This window comes from Dendrobium catenatum, unplaced genomic scaffold, assembly GCF_001605985.2.
Source record: "Dendrobium catenatum unplaced genomic scaffold, ASM160598v2 fragScaff_scaffold_974, whole genome shotgun sequence".
In the NCBI taxonomy this organism is placed as follows: Eukaryota; Viridiplantae; Streptophyta; class Magnoliopsida; order Asparagales; family Orchidaceae; genus Dendrobium; species Dendrobium catenatum.
Window position 1 is genome coordinate 2685410 of NW_021319436.1, and position 22006 is coordinate 2707415.

General features: G+C 35.2%; 1 protein-coding gene across 2 annotated transcripts; it reads left to right on the top strand.

Annotated features, from left to right (window-relative positions):
* Positions 1 to 594: 594 nt before the first annotated feature.
* On the top strand, positions 595 to 20639 carry LOC110101941 (phosphoglucan phosphatase DSP4, amyloplastic; the record flags this gene model as incomplete). Of its 2 annotated transcripts, XR_002303755.2 has the most annotated exon segments (9): positions 595 to 727; positions 1839 to 1898; positions 8881 to 8937; positions 18752 to 18847; positions 19273 to 19332; positions 19716 to 19823; positions 19912 to 20046; positions 20120 to 20188; positions 20251 to 20639. XR_002303755.2 is itself a non-coding variant. In XM_020830050.2 (8 exon segments), coding segments are annotated over 7 exon segments (628 nt in total), but the record flags the coding sequence as incomplete, so codon positions are not given.
* Between the last annotated feature and the right edge of the window lie 1367 nt (positions 20640 to 22006).

Here is a 22006-nt window from a genome sequence, read left to right on the forward strand (position 1 = left end):
TTATAGAATGTGGTTTTGAGCATATTTATATGGTATCTCATATTCTCACGTTCATTATTGAATTATGTTCATTGCTTTCTAGTTTGATGTAATTTTTTTACCATGTTTATGGTTCTATATTTTTGGTAGGGATTAAATTTTAAAATAGTCCCCCGACTATTTTAATAGTGAAAATAGGAGCATGGCATTAGTAATATTTAGGACATCTCCAACTGAACTAGTTACGGCCGTTTGCAATTCTGCGAGCTGTTTGCCCGAACGGCATTCGTAGCTACATTTTTTGCAGCTGTGAACAGTCGCACTGCTCACAAAATTCATTTTTTTAATTATAAAAATATCCTAAAATTATTAAAATTTAAGATTTTGATTCTAAATATATTATTTTAACTTATGCTATTAATTTTCTAATTTTAATATATTTAATTTTTATGTAATTAATTTATTTAAAGATAAATACGGAATATTCTTTTTTGTTGTTAGAAATGGAGTTTGGTTAGAGATGAATTATTATTTGATATGATTGTTACTGTATTTTGAAGTGAAAAATAGGTTTTTCGGTTGGAGATACCCTTAGCTTTATCTATGATTTAACAGGGATTTTGATGCCTTTGATCTGAGGATGAGGCTTCCTGCTGTTGTTAGCAAATTAAACAAGGCTATCAATCGTAATGGTGGTGTGGCCTACGTACATTGCACTGCGGGTCTTGGAAGAGCACCTACTGTTGCGGTAATAAGGGGATTCAAATGCTTCTTCAGAAGTTCATGCCTTTCCCTATTTTCCTTTTTACGTCATGATTGAGCTGCTTTAATGTGTTTGATTTGAAAGTTGCAGAGGTTCACACACCTCTTCTGCTGACACTGATATTCTTCTTAAGCTTGTTTGAGATTTTTTCCCTTTACTGAAACCTTTTCCGTATTACTTTGGTACTAGTTCTTAATATTAGTTCTGCAGCCATTTTGACCCTTAGGAGACGTGGCAAAAATTCTGGCATGTTGGAATGACGCAGTACATTCAACTTTGTCTAGTGGGGAGCTTGAATCATTGTTCCATATTTTACCCTTTAATTTCACGTTATTAGCCACATCGTGAAGCTAATATATGGCATTCATATCTGAATTAAGCAGAAGATAGTCTTTTTATGGTAGTATGTCATCAGAAAGTGGCCTCCAGATTAGCATGTGCATCATAGTAAAGTTCCACATAATTGTGTTTTTTTCTCAACTAGTTTGATTGTTATGCATACGGCAGTATTGCTTTTCTCCAATTTTCTCTTATTGGTTAATCATTAGCTTTACTTTGAAATAGTTGGGACTGGTTTTATGAAGCTTCATTTTCAGTTCATTTCTGCAAAGTGTATCCAAGTTCTATTCTTTGCAGATCATTTTGAACATCTTTTCATGTTACTTTACTTTAATTTTCAAAAAAATATTAATTTTAAACGGCTCTTATTGTAACATGAATTAATTATTAATATTAATATGAATAACAGATAAACGATATTAATTTTAATATTAATATTAAAATGCTCTTATTGTAACTGAATAATTTTTTGGAGTTTCTTTTATCTGGAAAGAGGCTCTGTAGTTTTGCAACTTCTGTAAGTTGGTCTTAGTAGTATTAGCATCTCTAGTCAATTGACTCGATTCTTGTGATCCCTAGCTCTGAACTTCTTGCTGGCTGGGGTGTTGGCTTTTATACTAAAGTGTACTTCCTTGCAGTATTTTTCCTAATGTTTCTTAATGTTGCTATTTTTGTTGATTCTTTTAATAGTCTATTTTGATTTTCATGAAGTGGCAGAGAAGTCGCTAACCTTGTTTCAGAACTTTGTAAATTACAGTTGGCCTATATGTATTGGGTTCTAGGATATAAACTAAGTGAGGCACATAAATTTCTTCAGGTAATCCCCAGTAACTCATCTTACTTAATCTTTTCATTTGCACTTGCAATATGAAATTTCTCTTTTATGAAGCTTTACTGGGCATGCTTAAGATCTAAATGAAATCTATATCAATTTTCACTTCTCTACGACTGCGTTGAATTTTTAATGTTGAGTTGCAACATAAAGTTTTGATATAGAACTTCTGCCTTGGTGATCACTATTCTTATTCTTGGTTCCTTGTTCCTGCGGCTTCTACATCGCAAGCATTGTTGGTCTTTAGCATCAGGAGCCCTTTTGGGTCTTTTGCAATGCCTTCCCTTGACTTCTACCTGTTCACGGTTGTTACACAATTGGAAATTATAGGAAGGCGGATAGGTTCTGCTAGGGGATGATGGTTGTGATAGGATTCTTTAGGTTTCAATATAAGGTTGCAATTTATCTTTTAATTTTCTTTTGGGTAAATTCAGGAAAGCTTTATGATTATAAATATATCATTGTATTATGATTCTACTTTGATTTTAACTTTGATTTAATAAATTTTTAACTAGATGAAATTTTTGTAGCCTTCTAGTGCAAATGGAGATTGAGTTTTTTTGAGCTTTCTCCTTGTTCTTGTTCTATCCGAGTTATTTTTTAATTCTTTCAATGTAAGATGTAGCATAGTTCAAGCATTCATTGAAAGATTTTATTCATGTTCGTTATCAGACTGTCAAATCATGTTCTTTCTTGTTTACAAGCTTTCAAGTCTCATGTATGTTCTTGTTCTTAGTCTGACAGGCCTTGGAAGACGACAAGTATTTTATTTTTTAGGTTTTTTTTTTCGTTCTTAGCATGCATTTATATCTTCCTTTTGTTTCTTTGTTTAGTTTATATTTAATTTGTGTTATTTATGTCTCACTTCATTGAAAATTTGGTAGTCTTCTACATCTCTCTCGCATAGTGGACATCTACTAGGAGTTATAGATCTGCTCAACACGCCTAAAAGGATGTGTATGATTGGTATCCTAAGACATCATGGTTGGAATCTTTAGAAACCAAGTGCACTAGAAACTTGGCAACTATTTTTCTCCGCTGTGTTAAGAAAATTTGCATGAAGCTTAACCATTGAGTTGAGAGCGTCGCCTACGAGTTTTCACTGTTGGACCAATAATGACACGCACAAGTTTCGCTCGTCACATCAAACACATTGCAATCGAAATTTTATGAGTTCCTAAAGGTTGAATTTTTTATACCTTCAAGCATGATGCGGTGATGCCAATGACGAAGTTAGCTTGCTATGTTGAGTACACTATATATTGCTTTTCTCTTTTTTTTTTAAATTTCATTTTTTTTTTGAAAATATAGTCTTTATTTTTTAAGAGAGGGTGAGAGTTAGAGAGAGAATGGAATAGGTAGAGTGAGGAAGAGAATGAAGTAGAGAAAGAGGGTTAGTCAGATTGACAAAGAAGGAGAGGGCGAGGTGGTGGTGTTGAGAGGTGGGTAGTTGAGGAAGATCTACGATGATAGTTGTATGTATGGGAGTTCCGTGGTGAATTGGTCGGAAATAAGTGTTTTAGTAGCTCAGATAGTTTGAGGGTGATGGTGAGAAAGAGATGGAGTGAATATTGTTAAAGGTGAGAAAGATTGGCAACAAGGTTGTTGGTGGTAGTAAGGGAAGAGGAAATGAGTGGAGATGTCTACAACTATTGTGTGGAAGGACGCTGGTGTGGTTGGAAAGGAGAGGACATCGATGAGTTTGAAAGTGAGGTTGGGAAAGGGGGATATTAAATCCATGAGCTGGGAAGGTTTTTTGGGGAGCTTGGTGGTGAGATGCATTGGGTGGAGTTGGCAGCGAGGTTTAGGTGATGGGGTGGGCTTAACTTGCACCCACAAGGTTTCACTAATTCGTATGTTCATTTGCACACTGTTGAGTTGTGAAAGTTCTCTCCAACAAGCAACTATTGCAACTTCTTGGTTGCTTTATCATTTAGGGTCTCAGGAAACTTAGGAGCGAAAGAAGGGAAGATTTGGAATCTCTCGAAGCCCTTTTATCTTTCACTCGTTGTTGATCCCTTCAATACTTCTTCAATGAGCATGTGACATGATTTTCTCATATTTTTGTCATTGATGGGTTTTAGTAGTTTAGGTAAGAGTGTGAGTGGAGAAGTTAAGAGAGAGAAATTAAGAGAGTTAGTAAGCTTCAGTAAATTAGAGTGAGGAGTATTGAGTGGTTTGGTGGTTTGCACCAATGATTGGACTGAGCGAAGCCAAATGATGTAAACCATTTATATTTTACTTTTTTATTTTATTGGGGAGAACGGGATGAGTTTGAGAATTACTAGATATAGGACAAGGCCTAGGGTTCAGTCAACGAAATTTTTAATTAATTAAATTAATAAAAGATAAAATTAATGTGTGTCACCATCTTAAGTACTTTTTTGATACTCATGAATGTTGAAATTTCATCCTTGTTTCCCGTTTGGGTGAATTTCTTGACTTTTTTTGTTCGTTAATTTGGAAAATATGGGCATTTTTCCTCAATAATTTCAACATTTTAGACACATTAGTTTTTGTCTTATGAAATGGGTGACGATTATATAACTTCGATTGTGATTGACAAGTTTTGAACTAAACTTGCATGACTTGATGTATTCAAAATGACATTATAATGAGAGGAAATCCCCTATCAAAATACAAAATTCATAATTTTTTTTTTCAAACCCATTTAACTAAAAATGTTAAAGAAATAATCAACCATTTTAAGCTTAAATCAATCAACCATCCAAGTGTATCTGTTTGATCAATCTTAAAAAATATCTCTCTTATAATAATGTTGCATGTACCCTCTGAGTGGGCGGTTTGTTGGAAAATGACATCACTAGATTATGTTTATGACTGAAGTCCAAATATTATCCAATGGCTCAATCTATGAGCTGTGAACCATAAAATGTATCTGATAGGACAAGAAGTTCTTCATTAGTTAGAATTAGCTTAATTTTTTTCCCTTAAGCAAACATTTAACCCACTTAGATAAAGATTTTGATTTCGTTCATCATCACTCTCCCACCTTTCATTCTAAGCTAATAGCGACGTACTTTTCCCCTTTTTTAAAACCAAATTGTTTCTACTATAAACTGCACATTAATAACCTAATAACTAGCCTTGTTAGAAAGTTCTCTTATTAACGAGAGGGATTATTAAACATAGGGGCTTGTGTTTTGGAAAACTTTGAATCAGATCTTTAAGTTCTTGTAAAATTAGAGAGAAATCTTTAGATAGTGTCTTTTCGGATATTTAATTTATTTTTTGGAAGTTTAACCCATGTGTTGAAATTGCGCAATTGGGTATTGAGACATTTTATTTTTATAAGGCATGGTGTTGGTCTCAAGACGTTTCGAGGCATAAGCCTTAGAATTAAACTATCAAATTAATTAAAAAATAACATGCAACATCAAAGTAAGATATTAAATTACGATCATAAAAGCCAAAGGCTAGAAAAAGTCATAAAATGCAACTCCCTTCACTAAATAAAGTCTTTCTCACTTTCAGTTCAATATAAACAAGTAGTTTAATATTATAATTTATGAATTTTAATGTTTCCTAAGGGATCTTCATTGAAATTATCATTATAGTTAATTGCTTTTTTGCCTCCCTCTTATTAAAACCAAGGAAATGGGGTTCCAAATGCGAGAGGAGAGTCGTTGGAGTAGTAGCTGTGGCAAATTATTGACCTATACATAGCAGTATCGTGTATGAGTGTAAAGGTTCTATGACATGTAGTTGAGAGTTTGAAGTCGTGTGGTTCTTCTCAAATTCGGTTTACTTATATATTGTAAATATATTTAATTATATATATATAATTGTAAATTTAAATTTTAAAATTACTTAAATCCTAATTTTTAATTCTTACGCCTCTTCAAAATTCTGTTAACATTGCGCCGACAATTGAGGCGTATGTCTCATTACCTTCTTTTTTTTAAATTGTGTTTATGCGAGCCTCTAATTGTACAAAATTTTAAATCATGGTTTAACCTCAAAACACTCATTTATTAATTAAAAGAATTGGGTGGGAATTTTTAGTGCTCACACTTTGACTAACTATGCAATCAGATCAAATTATTTGTTATCTTATCAGATTCGATCAAGTTGGGCGCTTTATCGATAATAAAATCATCATCCTTATTGGTTGACCAGATGACCATGATAAAAGAACAAATAGTCATAATGATGGCTTCCACCACATATAATATAGAAGAAAAAGACCAAAATGGTCCCCAACTATATTAAATAAGCATTTTGGTCCTTTAACTCTCTAAAGATGAACTAAAGTAAATAGTTCAACATGGGCCTATTTTGGTTCATTTTTAAAGACTTGAGGGACCAAAATGTTCTTTAATATAGTTTGGGACTATTTTGGCTCTTTATAAAAAGTTAAGAGACCATTTTAATCCTTTTTCCTATAATATCTATCCCACTAGCGCCTATCTACACAAAAGTTGAGCCATCCACTAGAAGACAAACACTAGTAAAAGAGAATTCATTAATAAGGAGAGAAACTAAGAGAGTAACTAAGAAAATACAGAAGGAGAAAATGATCTATCTTTTGAGGTAAATGCAAAGTTGAAGTTTTCTTACTACAATAAGGTAATATATAATCGATTTGAGCTTTTAGAAACATACTGCATGGTTTACAATAGCATTTGCATGTTTGAAGTTATCCTCACATGCTATAGTGCAGCGGAATTCACAATCTAAAATGTATGATCTATTAACATTGGTATGATCAGAGTTCCAAAGATAGTGGAAAGCTTAATTATGTCCTATTGGATATGATGAAGAAAAGTGAATCTAATGGAAAACGTTTAAGAAGTATAACATTCCAAATGTGAATGCACAATAAAATTTTGAAGATAGTATACTATTTTTAAAATTTTGTTGATGAAAACTTTATGTTTAGAAATATGTCGTTAGGCTTTATGGAACTCTTCACACAGAGTCGAAGCCTTTTTTAGTTGTTAGCACCTTTGAGACTTGCAAAAAAGCTATAACACTTAAGGAATGACAATGGTTCTTTTCATCAAACAAAAGCTTAATTTGCTACCATGAAGAAGTCGAAAATAATTGATTGTTGAACTATAGGGAAACAATAAAATTTTAACCTTGTCACTGTTGCAAAAATCTAGAAAATAAATTATAACATTATTGGAGTTAATATTTAGAGTAGAAGCCGAAATTGGAGGACAAGAAGAAGAAGACTCACTACCAAAGAAGTTGAAGTAGGAGTGACAAAAATATATCTTGCATTGGGGCTTGATGGCATACTCATTGATGTTAAGGAAGTTAGGGGGAGTTTTTCACCTTAGGCTTCAGTTGATATCTCACTAATCAACATTATTTATGTAAATGTAGTGAAATGGACATCTTATTTGAAGATTTGGTTAAGAAATTAGGGCTATTTTTGGATGTTATTCAATGTTATATTTAATAGTCCATATTTATGGGATAGGGATACTCTCTTTCGGATAAGATGAAAAAAAATTGTGATTATAAATAAGGGTGTTAATTTGGGTTGGTGGGATAGGTTCAGGTCTAACTAGAAATTGACCTGACCTAAATTTGCTTCACTTGAACCTAACCCATTTATTAATTAGGAAAAAAAATTTGATCTAAACTTGACTAGATCAGACTTGTCTGATCCAAGCCTAAGCCTTTTAACATGTTTATTATATGAATCATGCAATATTTTTGGATTAACATGACTTGTTTAACTTGAACAAAACCATTTATCTCAAAAATTACTCATGTAACCTATACCTAAACTGTTTTACTACAATTCGAATAGTATTTGAATTTGCATGTCGATCCAAACCCTAGATTTATAGGTCAACCTTAACTCAACCCAAAATTTTATTGAATCATAAATTCATACCCGAACTATGATTTTTCATGCCATGTCCATGTTGGGTTGCTGTGTGGGTCATTCTTTGACACTCCTACTTGTAAAGGGAAAAAAGAGTAAAGTTAGTTGATCTAAGTTTTCATGCTCATTGGAGAAATAGAAGACCTCAGGCTAGAGGATTCTCGCAAGTGGTCAATATCTTTTGTTGATGTAAAACATCAGAAGCACCTTCCTATTTATTGCTTTGCATCAAAAAAGGATAATGAACCATCTTAGCTTACGTAGAAGCTCATGATTGCAAGAAGAAAGAACATGTCCTAGAGACAAAAGATGGAAAGCTCTCATTTTGGAGGAATAAATGCCAAAAATGGGGAGCTATGATCCAAGAAGGTCTAAAAAATATTTGCATGATCAATCTGGAAAGGCTTGATTTGCATATATGATTTGAGTGAGGACTTAATTTTAAAAGTTCAATTTAGAATTTCAAATATGGAGTAGATAGAAAAATTAATTGGAGGGAATCATGCTTGCTAACTTAGATTCTCTCGATAAATTATCATATTTATCTTTAGGCCGACCACCTTTTGAGGGAATTTAAGGGTAGTAGCACTTTGAAGGGATAGTCTCTATCTTCTTGTTTCATCTGAATTTGAATAGATTTTTAGATATTTCTTTGTTGTCTATAAATTTAAATATCTTTTTAATCTAAAATCAAGTTTAGATTGAATGAAGTATGAATTTTCACTAAATACTAGTCTCCCCTTATCCTTTTTGTTTCTGCAATCCAATTTACTATAGCAGCTGCAACTCCTACAAGTATTGGCCTTCACCCCCGTAAACTTTTTCATACACTTGTACAATTGCCATTGTTCTGTGTTTTGTTAAAACACCAAGGTTACTCACTGTTTAGATCCAGAAACAATGAGAAACTGTTATCCCTCAAGGTATTCTATTGAAAATCTAATTCACTTGTCAAAAGCTGTCCTATACGAAGCCTTAATCTCTGCATGCAACTACCATTGTTATTTTTTGTACCTTGTATTTTCATTTATTCTTTTATTAAGGTCTATTCGTTAATTAAGGGGATATTTTTTTCATTTTGATCAAATCATTGGTTAACAGAGCAGAAGAGCTTGTTGTCCAAAATTGGAGGCTATAAGGAGTGCTACTGCTGATGTTGTAAGTCTTAGTGGTTTGGAAGCTATATTAGTGTTTCTCTTTAATATATCAGTTAAATGCTATGTCATAGTTAATGGAACCAAATGCCTTGTTCAAACAAGTATCTATTTATTTAGTTTATTGCCTTAAAAATGCCTCCATTACAAGATGATGGAATAGTATGGTGATAATTCTCATTGATTGAAGTTTCATTATTATTATTAATTTTTTGAATATTTTGATTAGTGCAAGTTGAGGCACTATTATGAAGTTTTAACTCTTTCTCTTCCAGTTGGTAAGACATCTTATTTTACTAGGGTTAGTACCATAAAAAAAATGTTTTAATGTAAATTTAGTGTTAACATACGGAATTATGAATAATAGTTTCTATTACTGGTGGTTAAAAGTTTTAACCCATGATGGATAGTTAAAAGAATATGTTGGTGCATAGTTGATGCATGATAGCTTAGGTTTAGATTTCTTTTCTGCATTATTTTCTGTAAATTTGTCCTTTTTTGATAATTATTAGGGTACTTTGAGTATAAAATTAATTTTATCTATTAACCTTGTTCTATAAGGGAGTTGTAATAAACCTTTGATTGAATGAATGAAATTATGGCTTGAATGCTTATTTTTTCTCTCTTATAAATTCTCGTTCTGCTTTCCCGTCCGCTGTTACTTCTTATTTCTTCTCTTCTCTTCCTCTTCTCATATCCCCATATCTCTAAACTCTACTCATCATCACTTTAGTATCAGTGTCAAACAAATTCATCATTCATGGTCGCATACATGTCTCTTGCTTGAAAAAATAATCTTCTGTTTCATGTCCTTCTCCACTATGGCTATCCTACTGCACATACAAAACGTTTGGTTCACTGTGTTTTTATTCAACTGTTGGCCTTGTTGCTACAACGATGTTGACTGCAAGATAAATCTTCAGAAACAACCTAATACGTGGTTGCCCATCCTGTCCCAGATCTCGCTCTGGCTATCTTTTTGTAATTTCTCATTGCCAGATTCTGCTTAAAGCAATCTTTACCCTCATTTATTATTTGAGGCTTTTTCCTCTCAATCTGCATTCAATTTTCCTTGTTAATAATTACATATTAATATATTATTTAACTTTGTTGCTTTTTTTTAATATTTGCTTCATGATTTCCAATACGTTTATCAGAAGAAAAGAGAAACTATTGTCTTTTTTTAGAAACATTTTCATCTCGTCCTCTTCACAGAAGTATTATTAAAAGAGATAAAAAGTGTTGAAAATGAAATTTGCCAATGAGAAATCAACCTACTCCTTAAATTAATTATGGTACGTATCAACATTTTCTTAAAATAACTAGTAGGTAGTTTGATTATTTCCTGTCAATTTAATAAATCTAAAGATTTCTTCTCTGGGTTTTATTAATGTTCTAGAGGGTTTATGGTAAGATTCTTTAACTATTATTGGTAATTTTCGATATTTCTCTCCTTCATTTCTTCATCCTATGAAGTATTTCTCATTTGTCTCTCCACCGGGGGATGAATTTCCCATTTTTTCACCTTATGATAAATACTGTAAAATGTTAGTAGAGTTGGTGATCATTTGCTTCATCTTTATCAGTATTTCAACTCTTTGGAGTAGATTTCTCTCATCTCTAATGAAATTGTGGAGGATTGATTAGTTTCAAATTGATTTTCAATTTTTATTTTATGTAAAATTATTCTTTGGACCATTTTTATGGTAGTTTTGATGGGAAAGATTTAAATTTAGATTGATCTTATATAGTTATCTCCATTTCTTTAAACATGGAAGTCTACTTTGTGATAAATCATTGGTTGAATGAATGAAATTATGATTTGAAAGCTACTTGCTATCATCCCGGAAGTTCTCATTCCTTTTTCCCTTATATTGTTGCTTTTTCCAAATTTTTTCCTCTTTCTTCACTCCCCTAATCTTTTTCTCTCTCATGTGGGCTTTTAAAATTTCACACCCACGACCTCTCCGCGCCAGCTCTTTTCTGTTTGTTTGTTTAAGTAGGCAAGGAGAGTTTTAATGAGTTTAGGTTCTAGGATAAACTTTCAGAAGGCTGATTATGTTTGTAGATGAGACACTACCCAGAGATTTTACCTCGTTTTGCGAGGACTTTATAATATGAGTTCTGATTTTTATAGGCACATGCCCCTATAATTAATTACCCCTCCCGATAATGAGAGAGAACTTTCGATTAAGGCTAGTCGTAAGATAGGTCGCATAGGTTGCAAACCCAACGTATAATAGCAATAGTTTTAGGGTTTGAATTTAGTTTTGGATTTTAGAGTTTATAATTTTTAAATTTTTCACTAGATACTTAAAATAGGTGATGGGGGAAATGAAGACAAGCCCGATCAAGATCCCATGGTTCCGTCATCCCGGGTTGTCATGGTCCCTGGTTTACTTAGTTAGAGGAGGTAGTTGACCCAACCTAACAGAAGTCACCTTATCGGCAGCCATGGATACCTTGTAGACCTAGGGTGGTGTTTGTCTAAGAGGATAGATCTGAATCCACCTTAGCTGACAAAATGCTTTATGCCTACGAACATACCCTATGATTCATTACTCAGGTGTTTGACGCCATTAGGGAATATACGAGCTTTTGTTGTGATCATAATATAATGGTGCCATTTTGCGGCAAAACCATTCTATCAGAGGGCATGTACCGAGTCCTGCTGACAAGAGACTATTTGAGGATGAATCTTAGTGATACACCTGACATGACATTTGCTCTTTATGAGCTGAGGTTAATTTCAAAGTTACAACTTCGACAAACGGTTGTGGAAGGTGAATGATTTTAGTTTTAAATTTTTAGGTAATAGATTTCACTTTAAGGATTTATACTTTTACTGGTTTTGAGATTTAACTCATTCAGTTGAGATTAGCTATCAACACGACCCATTGGGGATAACATGATTGTCATTTGAAAAATATCTATATTTTGTAGAATTTTAGGAGATATCTTATAATTCAAGTCAGGTCGACTCCAGTCCTTCCAAAGAGGAGGATGGAACTTGAATATTTGACTTGCACAACATTCTTGGACCGTTAGATTTAGGAATCAAATATGACGATAGAAGCACATGCAGGATTTATGTTCATGTATATTTTTAGTATTATCGTAAAGATATAAGCCTTATGTCCGCTTGTACAAGTAGGTTGCGGATCCAGTGGCTATTTTTACACATGATTGTAGATAAATATTTCATATTATATTTGGATTGTCATGTTCTTAGCAGATAGAGATATTGTTCAACTTTCATAATTCATAATAAGTGTTGTTAGTTTCTCGTAGATTGCCATAACCACTTCGTTTAGGGAACCCCACCTTTTCACAATCATTTTACAACACATAGATTTCATCAATATAGATAAAGTATACTATAGTTTCAGTTGAATTCTATGAAACACCATGAAATCTTTTGAAGCGTTTTCCATTAGAGATCACATTTCCACATCATCCGATGCAATTGACTTAATATTCTACTGATGTTTAATCCTTGATATTTTGCTTCTCTCTCTTCTCCTCCTAATGCATCCCCACCAAACTCATCTCCTAAAATATATTGATGGGTACCAATCACATTATTTTCACATCAACGCCATTGCTAACTTGACGATTGAGATCTCATGTATCTTTCAATGATTCATAAATGATTTTGGAGTAGAGTTATCACAACTATCATCAAATGCTTTATATGAGAATCAAGATCCCCATTTTGTCACAATAGAATTGTTTAAAGCAAGAGAATGCTAATGTGAAATATCATGTTCATAATATTCATCATCATGCAAAACTCTATATTTTATGTAACTAGACCACACTATATTTAACTTGAAAATTATATATATTGAGTGATTTATGTATAGTAAGGTGCTATTGAATCATTTTCATGCACTACGGGAAAACACGCGATTACCGTCGGATTTTTCGGCGGAATATTATGCGCCGGTACGAACGGCGCAGGTAACGGCGCATTGTTGCGACGGAAACTCTACGACGCATTTTCCGGTGCAACATACGCCGGAAGTTTTCCGGCGTCCGTTGCGCCGGTAATTGTTCCGGCTTTATCCGCCGGTAATTACTGACGAAATCATGTGACGCAAAGCTCCGGCGCAGTAAGCGCCAGAATTTACCGGTCGAAAGTCGCCGGCTGCACAGAGTTTTTTGCGCCGGTAATGCGACGGAAAGTGTGCCGGAACCATTTCCGGCGCATTATAGACGTCGAAAGATATTTATCGACGCGCACCAAACCTGCGCAGCAATTTTTGCCGGAACAGGCGCCGGAAACACTAATTACTGTCGGATTTCACATATTATCGGCGGATTTAATCCGCCGGTAATCCCGTGTTTTCCTGTAGTGATGTATTTTAAGCCTTCATTATGCATTTGAGTCACTTCGGGTTATGAATCATGTTGGCTCTTGATATTCTTGAGTTATTAAATTATGTCATTCAATTCAATGTATTTTGAATTTAAACATTTATTCATATATATATATATATATATATATATATATGACAAATTTCAGCAATACATATGTATGTACTATGCAATGCCATTTGAAATTCAAGCTTTTTTATGCTTTACAATGATTAAAAAAAATCAACTATTTCATTAATCGGGGACAATCTCATCTTGATAAATTGAATATAGTATATGAAGATAAGCGCCGATAGAAAAATCATTGACAATGTTTCTTTTCATAGACCCTTTTTATTATCTTTAAATGATTTTTTTTTTTTACTTTTTTTATCATTTAAGCCTTCATTATGCATTTGAGTCTTCGGGTTTTCCATTCGTCTCCCGGGCAAATTCTAATTTGGTGATAGCCATTTTTAAGGTCAATCTTAGAAAATAAGGTGGCTCCTATCATCATATCTAACATGTCATCTAGACGCGGGATGGGGAAACGATACTTTACCGTGATTTTGTTGATAGCGTGATTATCAACACACATTCTTCAAGATCCATCCTTTTTGAGGGTCAGAAGGGCAGGGACAGCACAAGGGCTAAGGCTCTCCTTGATGAAGCCGCGTTGGAGCTCGTCCACTTGTTTCTTTCAGCTCTGCATGTTCCATTGGGTTCATGCGGTAATGTGGGAGGTTGGGCAGAGAAGCTCCTGGAACAAGATCGGTGACATGTTGGATGTCCCTAATGGGTGGGAGATGGTTGGGTAAGTCTTCTAGGAAGACATCAACAAAAGTCTCTTAGAGGGTTCTAACTTCATCGGGAACATGTTCCTCTTGGTCAGCACTTACTTCCCTAGCTACAAGGGCATACATGGGGGATCCTTGATGAAACTCAACATCCATTTCCTTCGCAGTCAAGAAGTTTAGACCTTTGTTAGGCTTAACAGGGACAGGTTTAACTTCATCCTTACTAGGCTTGGGTTGGGCTGAACATTGCATTTGCATTCATAAAAAAAACTACTTCAAGCTAGTAAAGTAAAGGAACTAGGCTTGGGTTGGGAGGGAGGGTATAAGTTTGATCTTTTTACCGTTGTGTTCAAACACACAAGTATTCATTTTCCCATAAATATGGACATCGTTGTCAAACAGCCAAGGGTGACCAAAATAATCTGTCCAAAATCCATGTTTAAAACGTCTCACCAAATCTTTTCTTGATATTCCACGAACTCTATAGGGATAAGGCTCCTTTCTTTAATTTCCATGGCAGTTGAGTTAATCCAGGCAACCTTATAGGGGTTCAGGTGGGGTGTCGATTTCAGGTTGAGTTTGGTATCATAGTGGAGGAGACAGCGTTGATGCAGCTTCCGCTGTCAATGATGACTTTACAGTTTTTATCTCCAATTTTGGTAAATGTATGGAAAATAGACGTCCTACGACAATCATCGCTCGACTTGGGTTGGGACAAGACACATCTAGCAACTTGCAATTCGACGGGGTCCTCATCAATGAAGAAGTCTTCATCATCGTCCACATGATGAACCAAATCGGTATCAGGTTCTTCCTCTTCATCTACCACTTCCTCGATTATCGTGACTTTATACGGGCTGGAAAATTGAGAGGCAATGTGTCCATACTCATGACATCGAAAGCATTTAGTTCCCGCAGTGGTTTTTGGGTGTCTCTCGTTCAGGGGTTTTATCCTTATAGTCAGAGCAGGGTTGGAAAGACCCAGCAGTGGGTCGACTGATAACAAGGCCAGTTGGTTTGTTTTGTGGTTGGCTAGAGGAGGATTTGAATGGGTTAGGACGAGAGTCTTGGTTCCTAGAATGGGCATAGCTTCTAGATTCTTCTAGGTCTAACACAAGACTACAAGCGGCTTCTAAGGTAGTCACTCCTCTGGCGAAAAGTTCATTCCTAAGATCTTCCCTTAATCCTGCTATAAACATAGAAAGAAGTTGGGCATGAGTGGTGTTCTCTTCACCACTACAACGGATCATAAAGTCATCAAAAGCAGAAATGTATTCTTTGACCGGCTTGCTACCTTGGGTCAACCTATTCCAACGAACTAAGAGTCTAAGGGTAGTATGAAGGAGGGAGGTATTTTTGTTTCAGTTCTTGCTTCATCATTCTCCAATCAGTGATGGGATATTCCCCTCGAGTTTTGCGCATGTGTTCGTGGTTACTCCAGAACTGACTAGCCCTACCCGTCAATTTCATTTCAGCAAATTGCACTTTTCTCGCTTCCGAGATATCATACCAAATGAAGTAACTATTCATACCCTTGAGCCAATCTAAGAAAACTTGAGGGTCTAGGTTGCCATCGAAGGATGGGGCATCAATCCTAATGTTTTTCAGTAGTTGGGTGTCGTTATCTCCCCAAGTGGGGTTTTGTCTAACAGGCTCTTGATGAGGTCTTTGGTTGGGACGATAGTAGTCTCGGGGAGGTCCATAATCAGTACGAGCCTCTTCGGCATAAGGGGAATGAGGTATTGAAGGTGTATAGATTGCCGGTTTCCCTAAACATTCGATGTTATCTAGGCGTTCTCCTGCTTGCCTCCTAAAGTCTGCTAACTCACCCCGTGTTTCTCTAATTTGTTGGGTAACTGTTCCTAATTGGCCTACAATCAAGTCTAGAGTCCACTGAATTTACTCCGAATCCATGGGTAAACACTTGGGTGTGGTTAGGGTTGTTCCGGGGTTGAGGACAGCAAAGATGAGCAAAGTTCGACTCACTAGAATGACACTAATTGATGTAGGAATGTTTTGGACAGCAAGGTGAAACAATAGTTTAAGTGTCTTGGTGTTTAGGGAGGTTGCTAGGGTGAGGAAAGCACTTAAAAACTAAGTTAGACTCTTCTAAACGTCACTAAATGATGCAGATTTTTACTGGACAGCAAGAAAAAACCAAAAAATAAAATATCTAGGTGATGTTATGCATGCAAACATACTAAGGAATGGATAGCTAGACTCATAGGTTAACTTCTAGCACCAATAATACATGCCTACCATGCTCTGATACCAAGATGATCTGAAACCAACAAGAATTGCAAGGAACTAATAAAAGTATTGCGAAACTTGCTACTTTAAGGTTAATGAGCCATAAGGCATGATTATAAGAATTTTCAATCATCAATTTTGTCGTGGTATGCAATTACAAAACTTAGGAGATTAGAACAAGATAAGACAATTCAGAAATTATCACAATAGTACTAGATATGCCGTAATAAAATCCAAAGCTTAATATTTAGAAAGTTCACCAAGAGTTACCATTCTCACTCACACTCAATATATGGTTTTAGCGGAGAGAAGCTTTCAGCACACTAAACGACGCCACTAAGATGGTAGCAACACCAACGACTTTGATCCAAGAGAAGGTAGTCGGCGGCGGAGAAGGAGTGGACCATCCGATGAGAAGCCAAGGTGCTCTGGGTTGTTGAATTTCAATCATCTTGGCGAGGCAATAAAGGATACGACTGACGTAGCTTTCCACAGAGTTGTATTCCCAATCCGGTTCATAGAAAGGAGAAAGGAGGATGTCGATTTCTCTTTGTGCGTTGTAGGCAAAACAGTGGTCGACCTCAGGGTTGGCCATCCATGAGTGTAGGAGGCTCCTCTCTTGGACTCCTTGGGGCGGCGGGCTTGTGAAGCAAGAAGGGGAGGAGAGGGGAGGGCTGGCGGTGAGCTAGGATTTGGATGTGAGAGAGGTGGCTAGGAAAGGAATTGGAGAGGGATTTGATTGTAAAATCTGAAAATAAATTCAGATTTTAATTAATGTAGGATTAGGGGAATTTCAAATTTGAAAATTGAAATTAAAGGAGGTTAGGATGGAATTAGGCCAAGAGATTTAATTAATTGGATCCTTAATTGGATTCTAATTAATGTGATTGGAGAAAGAGGGGGCGGTCAATCCTATGGAGGGGAATTTGGGGGATTTATTTAATTGGGATTGTGGGCCCAAGCAATTAAATAAATTAAAGAAGAAATCTAAAATTGATTTTAGATTTGAGGGATTAAAAGAGTTACCTAATTAGGATAGGAAATTAGGAAAGAAATTAACTCAAATCTATTTGAATTTGAATTTAAAATCCCTCCAAATTTTATCTTCCTAAATTAGGAAAGCATTCAAGACAATTGATGGAAGGTTAGGGGGTGGATGGAAAGGGTGGCCGGCGGTATGGGGGTTGGTAGAGAAGTGGTGGTGGAGCCAATGTGGTGGCACGGGCGGTGGAGGGGAGAGGGCCAAGGAAGGGCGGCGGCCTTGTGGTGGTGGTCAGGTAGGGGAGAGAAGATGGGGGGCGGTGGAAGTGGAGCAGGCCGGCGGTGTGGGGAAGAGAGGGGGAAGGTCAGAGGAGATGAGAGGAACAAGATAAAGCCACGGACCTCGGACCCTTTCAAAGGTTGACGGGTATTGCGATTGCCCACCCCTAGGGCCTTCCTTCTTCTCTTAAACACTCAACGTTGAGGGAAACATAAAAAACATAATTTTTTTATTCAATTATTCAATCAATCATCCCAATACATAAGAAGGGGCCATATATATAAGCCTCGACATGACAAAAAAAAAGACTAGATGCCCCTTGGGCTACAATAACAAACTACTACCCATAGGGATAAAATTGGAAAAAAAAAACTGAATAATAAAATAAATAATACATCAAGTGCATCAAAAGTAAAGTCTCTCCATCATGGCCATTGATCTCCAGTGTTTCCTCTGATAAACGCGTCGGAATCTCTTGTCGATGTCCCCATCAGAGATGCTTGCATTTTTTGGGGAGAAAGAGATGTGACGTGAGGCAGACCTGGTGGTTGTCCACGAGATGGCGGGAAATATAGGATTGAGAACGCACAGTTAGGCTAAATAAGGATTACATTTGGGTAAATTTATTTATTCCGATTAATTTTCCTAAAATTTTATGGCATACAGTTTCAGCAAATCCTCCATTTCTTGTCATATTCATCTTATCATCAACACAAGAACAGCTTCTGCTGCCTTTGCCGGTGATGATATTATCCAACTACGTACTTGCATATAAATGCCTTTTGTAATGGAATCATATTTATTCTTTTCATCCATATGCCAACTGGTTAGGCATGTTCGAATGGTTTGCTGAATTTAGTCTTGAAATTGAACTTTTAATTCTTAATAGCTGCAGTTTTAAAGTGTTATAAAGTGGTTGTGATCTTACTGAACTTTGAACTCGCATGCTTGTTTTTGGGTATTTTTTCCATTTCATCCTATCTGAAGATGGAATGGTACGTGCTTGGCTACAAATTGCATTTGCTGTAATATCATTTTTGAACAATTTTCAGAGTAATATATGTACCTTGCATTATACTAATCACTCATATTTAAAAAGGCATTTCTGATTGCGTTGCCCAATTGTTTTATTCATTGCATCTTGTTTTCAGCTTACAGGACTACCAAGTGGCCGTGTCATACTATCGTGGAAAGGTGGCAAATACTCCTCAGTAGAAGTTTCTGGTCTTGATATTGGTTGGGGCCAGGTGAAATTATTTGCGCTAATTTGTTTTTTATTTGTGAAATAATTATAATCAAACATCAAAATTGCTAATTGCTGATCGATAATATGATTCATTTGGACATGAGTGAATCTTGGACATAGAAATTTATGGTGTCGGTCCATTGTTGGTAGTGAGGCAAACTGAATGGCTACATTTGCAACCACCCCCCACCCAAAAAAATAAAATAAAATAAAATAAATATATTTATATACCATACTTATATTAGTTATTCCAGGGTTGTTTCAATATAAAGAAAATTTAAAGGTACTCCCAATAGTATTTGCATATTTTACCAGTTCGTGCATGTTTTATTTATTTGAATCCTATATAAATATTTTGTTACTAGAACACAGACAACCTTTTTGTACATTTTTTCTTCTACTTAATGCTTGTGCCTTTTTTTGTAGAGAATTCCCTTAAAATTTAATCCGTCTGAAAGTGTATGGCTTCTGGAGAGAGACTTGCCTGTGAGTATGTTTTTATTTTTCCTTTTTTCAAATGCAAGGCCATAAAGTAACTATTCCAACTGCTTATAGATAAAAGCATCTGAACTTGCACCTAGTTGTAGCATCACATTCATGTCTATTTCAGTTACTAATTTAAATTATCTCAAGGAAATGCATTGTTAGTGTTCTATTATATATTTGTTTCTATATAAACCTGTCAACAATTTTTCCGCTTCTTGACGAGTGATCCTAATAAAGTTTATTAATTTGTAAACTTTAACATTTGCTTTTTTACATAGTTGATTTTTATTTGAAGGAACTTGCAAATTGATTTACAAACAAAACAGGAAGATTTTGGTAAAATTTACTCTGAATCCATAACGCTGATCTTGCGCTTTTTACAGGAAGGGCACTATGAGTACAAGTACATAGTAGATGGTGAATGGACCTGTAATACTTCTGAGTTAATGACAAGTCCCCAAGGGGATGGTCATGTCAACAACTACATTCATGTAAGGGATTCTGCCTAATCTATTAAACTCATCAACTTGCTCTATTAATCTCATCTACAGGAATCTCTTCTTCCAAACATCGTTGCAGGTCTCAAGCTCTGATTCTGATAACGAGTCTAAAGCACTGCGAAAGCGTTTGATAGCTGAAGATGATCTCACTTTGGTTGAACGGCAAATGATTCGAGAGTTCCTGGAGCAGTAATTGTTGAGTTCTAACACTAAGGTTTCGTTTGTGACCACTTTCTTATTATTTTTTAAATCAGCTTTTTAGTACAAAAATTTTAATTTTTTACTAGAAATCTACTTTAAGAAGCCGTAGGAAAGCCGTCCTAAACAGAGCCTAAGTCGAGCCCATTGAAAAAGAAGTATGTATGAAATTGACCTCTATATGAATGTTTCATCTCTTAATTTGCCTTTACTCCTGCAGTATAGCAAACCAAGGCATATGAATGTAGAAGTCTGCAGAAGATATTCGCGTGGGGGGATAAATAACGGGTTGCAGTTTTTCCAAGTAGGGTTTTCAGTAAGGACAACTTCAATAAGGTATGGGTAGCATTATTTTGATGAACTCACAATAAGGAAAAATTTATTATATCAGCATGTATCATATGTTTTGTTTGCTTACAGTACATTGATTTTTGTTGGACGTCTTTGGTATTGTCAATATTTACTGGAAATGCCTTAAATATCAGTCATGGGGCTCTCCTTTGTGCTGATACGCAGATGTTTTAAAATTTTGGTGTTGTTAAAAACTCAAGTAAACAATTAATTCTAGTCACATATTAAATTAAACAAAAAGTATGTAACAGCCCAAAATTCTTAGCTATCAAAGTATTGTTCGTTTTGGCCTAATGGTCGCACGGTTTTTCTCGTTGTAATTTTCTAGTAGGTTACTCATCTAAGGATTGCCCTTGCATGAGCATGTTTAACTATGGAGTTTTTATTATGAAATTTTTTATAATAACATAAACTCTTAACTATTGAGGTATTGTCCACTTTGACTTAATGACCTCACGGTTTTATCCTATTTGTGGAACTTTCCAGGAGGTCATTTATTTCAGGATTGCTCCTGGACAAGCATGTCTAACTTTAGAATTTCTTAATAAAATTTCAATCATTATACCAAAAGGCATCTCAATGTTTAAGAGTTTAATTTTTTTTTTACTTAAGAGATCTTAATCTTCACATGAGAAAATTTTAGTTTGAAGATAATTTTGATTTGTGATCTATTTTATTCAATTTTGATCTCCTTTCGATTCATTCTCCCCATGAAAAACTTTCTAATGTTGCGTTGCCTAGAACTACAAAGGGAATGCATTTTTTGATTGAATAAGTCATGCTCTTCCAAACTTTACAGGACTCAAAATGGTTGTTTATCGTTCGTAAGTGTCTTGGAAAATTTATGATATTTGAAATTCCTGTTGATCGCTAATGACTTCCAGCAAAATGATGAATTTGTCAAGAAAAAAAAAATCACGGGGAAATCATTTGATGAGCTAGTAAGATTGCATGTATAACTGAGCCTTACACGGGGTCATGGTTGGGTACCCAACGCTCTGAGCTAACGGGCTTTGCCCACCCATTTCCACCTATGGTAACTTTCGGGATGTCATACCCAACCACACACACCCACTTTTCACGATTTTTGAATGCAGCGTGCATCGAATTAATGGCCTTGAGGTTTTTTGCCATTTTCTCTGACTGCAAACTTTCAAGCCACATATCAAAATTTATCGTGGTCACGACGCGGTTCAGTATTACGCACTGCGTAGTAAGGATTATTGTAATATACTTCATGTATATGGTAATTAGTAATGTAAATCTGTTTGTCCTCTATGTTGAGTATCCATCCATACCCACCCACGAGGTCATGGGTGTACCCATATTCACCCATGCCTATTGGGTATGGGTGGGTATATGGGTGGGTGTGGGTATGGGCACCTAATGTAGGGCTCTGATGTATAATGTTTATATTAATATTATTCATTATGCTTTGCTATAAATTATTATTATTATTAGGTAAAAAATTGATAAATTTTACTATTAGTTTTTAATTTCATGTCTTTTAGTATTATCAAGTGAAATGAAGAACACGTTTTATATTAAATTATTTCAAACCATATACTATTAATGAAATTTTGGCATAGAAAATGGTGGGAAATTATGTAGGATTTGGAGGGTGG